Below are 7608 nucleotides of genomic sequence, written 5' to 3'. Positions count from 1 at the left end.
GTATGTGTTTTCCTTTAGTATCCAATTTTGTTATTTTTGTACCTACACCTGTTAAATAGTCATGAGAAATATTGTGCATTTATGCAATTTTTTTGTTTGATTTTCCTACCTGGTAGTACTGGTTATACTTAAAGAAATCAAAACAGGGGGAAAAGAGGGTCGGAGGGAAATAAAAAAAAAAGAATAGATTAGTTAAAAGAAAAACTAACACAAATACTGTGCTTGTGGACTGTATTTAGGGGTTGGCCAGAAGTCTAAGGTCTTGATCGATGGTTCTCGGCACACAGTTTTATTGCTGGTACACAGCACGCTTTGTTCCTTTTGTTTCACTGAACCTGCCAACTTTGGAAATTAGTGACACAGGCATTCAAAACGTTTGACAAGTGGTCAGGCTCCGATATACATATTCATACCCCAGCAGTAAATGATGGCAGGAAGTTTCGGATGCAGTAAAAATGAATCCTTTCGTTCAGCCCAACTTTAATGTAACGCTCATTCCCTAAGCACTTTCGCTGCTAGAGCAGGAATGCCTCTTCGATAGCACACAGGGGAGACATCATTTAAAGAAATGTTTCTTTGCTTGAACCACAAGTCCAAATCTGCTCAGTTCATTTAAAATATTTTCTTTCCCCCCCCTCTAGATAAATGAATAAGCAGTTCCTTCTGTGGTTTTCCTGATGCTTGGTGACTTGCCATTATTCTTCCAGGAGAAAAAAGATCAGAGGCTCATAGGAACAGATGTGTCCCTCCTCCTCAGACCCACACTCGCCCTCTCCCTTTGGAAAACGAAGGTGACGGGCCCGGTGTTTGGCTGAAAGAGGCTATAAATCTTCTGGGCATATGCTGCCGTGTCTTCGCACAGAAAAAGCACAGAGGAAAGGAAACAGGTTAAAAAGCAGAGAGTCCTTGCTGTAAATCACGCTGTGCTGGCTTTTCTGACTCGGGGAGGTGCCGGGCGGCTTTAACCAGCCGCCAGCGCAGGTACCCGCTGCCGGGGCCCGGCCGGCGGGAGGGCCGGGGTCCCCTCGGTGCGCCGCCCGCGTTTCAGCGCTGCCCTCCCCGCACGGCGCCCGAGGGGCAGCAGCCCCGCCAGGCAAGCGCGGACCTGGCCGCAGCCCCCGCTCCGTCCGGGCTCCGGTACCGGCCGGCAGGTACGGGGCGGGGGCGGGGGCCGGGGCGATGCCCGGCAGGGGCCGGGGCGGCAGGTGAGCGCGGGCGCGGCGGGGGCGGCCCCGCGTGGGCCGGGGGGAGCTGCCCCCCACCCCCCGGCCGTGGCGCAGGAGGCCCCGCACGGCGCCCGGGGCCGCCCCCTGCCTGCCCCGGCGGGGCGGGCGGCGGCGGCGGCGGCGGCGGCGGCGGCGGGGAGATGGCGGGGCGGCGGCGGGCGCTGCTGCTGCTGCTGCTGCGCTGCCTCCTGCTGGGGCTGCTGGGCGGCGGCGGCGGGGGCCAGCCCGGCGGCGGCGAGTACTGCCACGGCTGGGTGGACGGGCAGGGCGGCTACCACGAGGGCTTCCAGTGCCCCGAGGGCTTCGACACGGCGGCCGCCACCATCTGCTGCGGCTCCTGCGCGCTGCGCTACTGCTGCGCCGCCGCCGAGGCTCGCCTGGAGCAGGGCGGCTGCACCAACGACCGGGAGCCCCCGGACCCGGGAGTCACCGCCCGTGAGTGCCCGGCCCGCGGGCCCCGGGGCGGCCGGGAAGCGGCCCCCGCGGAGCATCGCCCGGGCGGAGCGCGGCTGCGGGGCTCCCCGGCCCGGCGCGTGCGGGGGGCAGAGCGGGCGCCCGGGGCTGCGCCCGGGGCAGCGGCAGCTGGGTCCATCCCAACGGGAAGGCGCAGCTGGCTTTGAGGTTTGCGCCGGCGAACTTGTCGGTGCTTAACTCCGTGGTGGGACGGGGCCCCGGTGCGCTGCAGCACCACCCCGCCGCGCCGGGGCCGGCGGCTGTCCGGGGAAGAGGAGCGCGACCGCGCCGACGGGGACGGGTTGTCCCGGGTCACGGGTTGTCCCGGGTCACGCGTTCTGCGCCGCTTTCCCACCTCGGGAGCGGGAGGGACCCGGCGGCGCCTGCAACGTTCGCGCCTCGCCGGCAGGTTCGAGCTGTGGCACGGGCGCGCTCTGGCGGTGCCGCGGCTGGGGGAGGGGCAGCGGGGCGTTGGGGGAGCCCCAACGGGAGCCAGCGAACGGGTCGCGGCGCCGGCAGCGTTTACCGCTGGTGGCTATTACAGCTGTCAACAGAAGGAAGATTCGACTGGTAGAGGAAAGGTTTAGACTTCAGGTTTGTGCTGGTGATAATGGTTGAAGGCTCTGCCTGCCGAGCAGCTGGCTGTGCTGGTGGGACTGAAACCGTGTGGGGCTTCAGAGACCCGCTGTGGGGTTTGTTTCTGCGCGGCAGACCTGTTGCTTTCGGTAGGCTAACGTGTGTGGCTTTTCTTATTCTTTCTTCTCCCAGAACCGATCTACGTGCCGTTCCTCATTGTTGGATCGATATTTATTGCCTTCATCATCGTGGGCTCGCTGGTAGCAGTTTATTGTTGCACGTGCCTAAGACCTAAACAACCATCGCAGCCGATAAGATTTTCTCTGCGGAGCTACCAGACCGAGACTCTTCCCATGATCCTGGCCTCCACAAGCTTCAGGACGCCGTCCCGGCAGTCCAGTACTGCGACAAGCTCCAGTTCGACCGGTGGCTCGGTTCGCAGGTTCTCCTTCCCCCGGGCAGAGCCGGGGTGCCTCGTGGCATCGCCACCCCCACCATACACATCTGGCTGTTTCCAGACAGCCCATGCAGTCCATCTCACTCAGCCGTCGGGATTTCTGGTGTCACCACCGTACTTTGGGTATCCTCTCCAGCCAGAGCCTGCCCTGGCTGGGAAGAGCTGCTCCGATTTCAGTCAGAGCTGAAAGGAGTTGTGGAGAAATCAGGGAGCCTTCAGAAGTGCAGGGACTGCTGCGGTGGGTGTCACACTGACAGGCTCTGTGGCTGCGGCAGGCAGAACCGTTCCCGTAGGTGAGTTGCCCTTGAAAAGTGCAAGGTCTCATTTGGGTTCTCATTTCCCAAACTTGGATCACACTAACAAATGAATTGTAAAATACTCCAAACAGTTGCTCTAAAACATGACTGCTCTGATTGTTTGGTCTGATTTGTGCAGGAAGTGTTCAGAGACAAGTAGAAAAACGATTTTGGGATAAAGGTACTTCCTTCCCGGTGTTACAAATGACATTTTAACCCTAAATGCTATTAACTTAGTTAACAAACGGTGGCTGCGTTCCACTGATAATAATCAAACTAGTTCTATAAATCAGCAGTAAGCCTGAGAAGTAAGAGAGGAGTAATATTTACTAGAGGATCCTGAAAACAGCCGACTGCTTCCCACTTCCATAAGCAGTGAGAATAAGAGGAAGAGTTTTACTACAGATACCAAAATGCATAGGTTTTTAAAAATACACATAATATACCTGAACTTACACTGCCTATTTGCGTTTGTAAACTTTAACTATGCTAGCTAAAACTAGTACTGATTAGGCTAGCTGAAAATGAGCCAGTCCCAAGCAGCTGAATTATCTATGAGAAAAGCAGAACGTATTCAGCAATATCACTAGTAACTTCTCTGCATAAAATTCTCAAAATGGCGTTGCATTAAAGCATTTTTCAGAAGGAAGTGTTGTTGGCTTTTTGCTCAGCAACATGTGTAAGTTGGACAAATGGATCATGAAGTTCTATTTGTAAAATTAGCCATGTATAAAATGTAAAGACAAGCTTGTAATTTAAAATGCATTTACAGCATTGACAACACTAATTATTTAGTAGTCACACCAAAAAAAAATTTATCAATAAACTGTGTGGTTTAAATGTTGTGTCATCTGGATGTCTCTGTACAGATAGTGTTTGATGAGCAAGTTTTTTCATTTTGATGGTGTACCTATACTGTGTTTTTTCCTGTTAAAAATAGTTGATTTTTCTTTTGTAAATGATTTACATCTTTAACTGCACCTGTTGTGCAGATTTAATACAATACAAAATTCTGACTGTGTAGCAAATGAATAGATTAATTAATGTCTTTTATATGTAACTGTGGTAAAAATGTGGTTAAAAATACACTGATTAGTTGGGTATTTTAATTTAAAACATCCTGCCCTAGGAATAAATTTTGTTTGCCCATCGACATTCCTTCACCCGAGTAAACCAACAGACCAAATGGAAGAAGAAAAAAAATGCATCTAAACCAAACACATGCAGAAAGCAAATGGAAAATACACAGGAAAAAATGCAGTTGTTAAAGGGCTTCTCTGTATACTTATTTTTGTGAACAAACGAAGACATTCAGAGGCTGAACCTTCCTGTTCTGTGAGCCCCAAACTCCCTGTGTGTAGGTTCTGTTGAAGAACATTCTAGCTGACCTATTTCACAAGTACTAGCGTATCACTGCATATTAAAATTACAGCATGTCTATTCTGAATTACAGTATACTTCTCTGTATTTTAGAAAAGCTTTATGGGTTCTTCCTTGACAGTTGAGTAATTCTCTTTCTTAGCAAATATCTAGCAATCCGTGTCTTAGCATTTATGAAAAAAATATTTTGAAACAACCCTTTTAATATGTTCTTTATTGCATAATGAACATTACACTCCAACAGATACTACTGGTGGAAATGCATTTTCTAAGAAAGAAACTTAAATTGTATACAATGATGTTTTAAGTAATAGATTTTAGCTTGAATGCTGTAGTTCTTAATTACAAACTGAAATTATGATGCACTGCATACATTTTATAAAAATCTAAAAACTTTTAATACTTGGGAAATTTATTGGAAAGTAAGTGTTTTGGCTTGCTTTTTTTTTTTTTAGAAACAATCTTCAAGTAAGGAGGTGGGTAAATTTTTGCCTGCTTTTGGTGATGTTTCATTGGACTCTTTTCACTGTGTATTTTGAATGGATAAGAAATATGGAACTTTCCATCAAGTAACTTTCGTGAAAAATTGTTTAATATTGCAACAGATACCAGCTCTGTTCTTTGGCAGCATCCTGCGAGATTTGCCGATCGTTCCTGTATACAGCAGAAACTGGTAGTAAAACAAGCTGTATTTTTTACTTTTACTATAATGACTCTTCAATTAGTAGAAATCTTTCTTTACCTAGCAAACCGGGGCAGCACAGATCCTTCTGGAAGCAGAAACTTCATTGATTTTAGTTAAGAAGGTGCAGTTTTGTGTATCTTGAAAGAGCGATTAGTCATCAGAGCCCAACACAGATGATGGGTAGCTGGAATTCAGTGTTTTCCTCAAAGATGGGCTGTACACAGCCAAGTCCAGGGCTGGACTGGGTTACTGCCTATTACCATTTGGAGGTGTAGGCTGAACAGGCCAGGCTGCTTCACTGTTAACGCTCTCAGCGGGCTCGGCGGTCAGATTTGTTAATGTTTTAACATCGGGGCAGATTTTCACGACGCTTCCGTACAGTCTTAAGGATTTTAACAACTGGCGTAGGCAGAGGCTGCGCAGTTTGCCATGTCGTGTGAAACAGCCCCGCAGGGAAGACCCCTGTGAGCTCCTTTTCCTCCGGGTGCCGCACGAGGTTTGACCTCTAAAGGGCTTGAAGAGCCTGACACACAGGAGTAACGTCACCGACTCAGACATACCTAAGTTCGCAGAGCGCTAGCCAGGCACTTCATGGACTGGTAGCCAGAGCACAACAAATCTTGCAGATGGGGGTCTAAGGCTGGGAAAGATCAGGTGAGGTTAAAACAGCTGTACTGGGTTACTTGTAAAACAGGTGAGGTGGGGATAATGCACCATCTGCAAATAGATGAGAATCTATAAGTTACAAGGAAGCTGTAAAATTATTGTTCATGTAGCTACAGTGGCAGTGACCTATATAGCTGAGGGGAGAGGAAAGGACGTGGGCGGAACACAAGCCCGTGGACTGAAGTGCTTGTTGCCTGTGCCAGGATTTTCCAACTCGGATGGATTCAGGGTGCAGACAAGAATGCTGAATTTCCTTCCCAATGTAAAGGACCTACTGGCATTAGATGCTCCTATGATTTACAGGAAAGTTTTCCTACACTTTGCAGACAGAACAAAAATTACATTCTGATACTGTTTTAATGACTAGTGAAACAGTTTCAAGGGCTACATATATGCTTGAAGTAAAAGCAGTTGCTTGCTATCAGAAGAAACATTTACACAGTTCATACTTCACTTACTGCCATGCTTATTTTTTAACAAAGTAAATTCAACTATTTTTTTTTGTAATAGTGGAGTTAGTTCATACTCATTACTAGTGACACGAATCTAAAATAAATCAAAATGAAAAAAAGAATCACACTCATTAAATTGATTATTGTCATTCACACACGATGCACACAATTCTTTGATTGCCATTAATGGGTGATGGCACGTATGAAACCCAAGCCTTCTGTGGGCAAAGAGTAATAGTGACATGACTTAGATCAGCCATTTGGTTTGTGTTTCTGCATGTTGGGTTTCTTAAGTGTGTATCTCCAAAATGCATCAAAACTCTTCAGTGCTAGGAAAAACATTACAGGTACTTGCAAGAATGTCTGAAGGATTTTATTTTAAACTAGGTAAGCAGTACAGGATATGGCTATGGAAACTCTTGGATTGTTTCTAATACTAATCCCACTGGAATTAAAAAAATAGCGGCAATTTTAACATTATTTTGTCACCACTGTTCAGCTGCAGCTTAACAGTAACATTAAGGAGATGGAGTCAGTTTTCAGGGCTGTTTTTCTGCGTATTGTGATGCGCTGTGTGGACCTGAACTACTCTGAACATAGCTTCTGCTTTTGAGGGTCTACTGCTCCACAGGTAAAGTTTTTGATTTGCAGTATGTTGAGGTTGTAATTCCATGCTATGCTGCCTTCATTAACAAAGGCAGAAGAAGAAATGCCTTTCTGTTCCTTTTCATTCTCTCCGTCTATGACTCCAGCAAATTCAGGGGGCTGTGGTGTAAATCTGGTTAGTGAAATGATTTAGCTTAAAAATAATGTTTGCCATAAGAAAGGAGGGAAAGGATTTGAAAGGAGGCCTGGATTATTATAAACTGGATTATAACCTGAATAATTTCAAGGGTCTCGTGACTGCCAGCAAATAGAGAGTGACACGCCATGAGGTGGAATCTCCTTCAACCAGCTCTACTGTTAGAGACCGGGTATCATGAAAGTAACAGCACGACAGATGCATCTATTATGGAACCTGCCTTTGACAGAATACAACATCTACAAAATAATGTCTAGTGTGTATATGAAGAATTAGTCATCTATCTACAACCACAACACAGTTTAGGTTTGGATATAGGTTTTAATTCAGTGAGCAGGCACTGTTAGGGTTAAGAAATACCCGCTACTATCATAGCCAAAGGATACAGTATTTATCACTGTCCTCTGAAAAAGGAGATTACATTTCCTTATTCCCACTCTATCACTCTGGAACTGCATACTTCTCTTTCAAAATATGGTATACCCACCAGAGTATGTCAGGGCTTGGCTGCAAGTCACTGAACTGCAGACTCTCGTGCTCCCTTTTTTTTTATTTTTTTTAAACTTTTTCTGGACTTCACATGAGAACTGAAAAAGACATCTCCAAGTAGGTGTT

At 47.4% G+C, this 7608-nt stretch overlaps 1 protein-coding gene across 1 annotated transcript; it reads left to right on the top strand.

Moving 5' to 3' along the window:
• The first annotated feature begins 1332 nt into the window (after window positions 1-1332).
• On the top strand, window positions 1333-6798 carry SHISA3 (shisa family member 3). Its single transcript, XM_056334401.1, has 2 exons — window positions 1333-1661; window positions 2448-6798. The coding sequence occupies exons 1-2, from the start codon at window positions 1367-1369 to the stop codon at window positions 2897-2899; spliced, it is 747 nt and encodes a 248-aa protein (XP_056190376.1). The 5' UTR covers window positions 1333-1366; the 3' UTR covers window positions 2900-6798.
• Window positions 6799-7608: the final 810 nt, after the last annotated feature.

Source organism: Falco biarmicus, chromosome 1 (genome assembly GCF_023638135.1).
Source record: "Falco biarmicus isolate bFalBia1 chromosome 1, bFalBia1.pri, whole genome shotgun sequence".
Taxonomy (NCBI): Eukaryota; Metazoa; Chordata; class Aves; order Falconiformes; family Falconidae; genus Falco; species Falco biarmicus.
The sequence above is the reverse complement of the archived record's forward strand: the minus strand, read 5'-3'. Positions and strand labels throughout refer to the sequence as shown.

Coding starts and splice junctions, on each gene's coding strand:
- SHISA3 (XM_056334401.1), top strand. CDS start 1,367: ATGGCGGGGCGGCGGCGGGCGCTGCTGCTGCTGCTGCTGCGCTGCCTC. Junction 1,662..2,447: donor GGACCCGGGAGTCACCGCCC/GTGAGTGCCCGG, acceptor TTCTTCTCCCAG/AACCGATCTACGTGCCGTTC.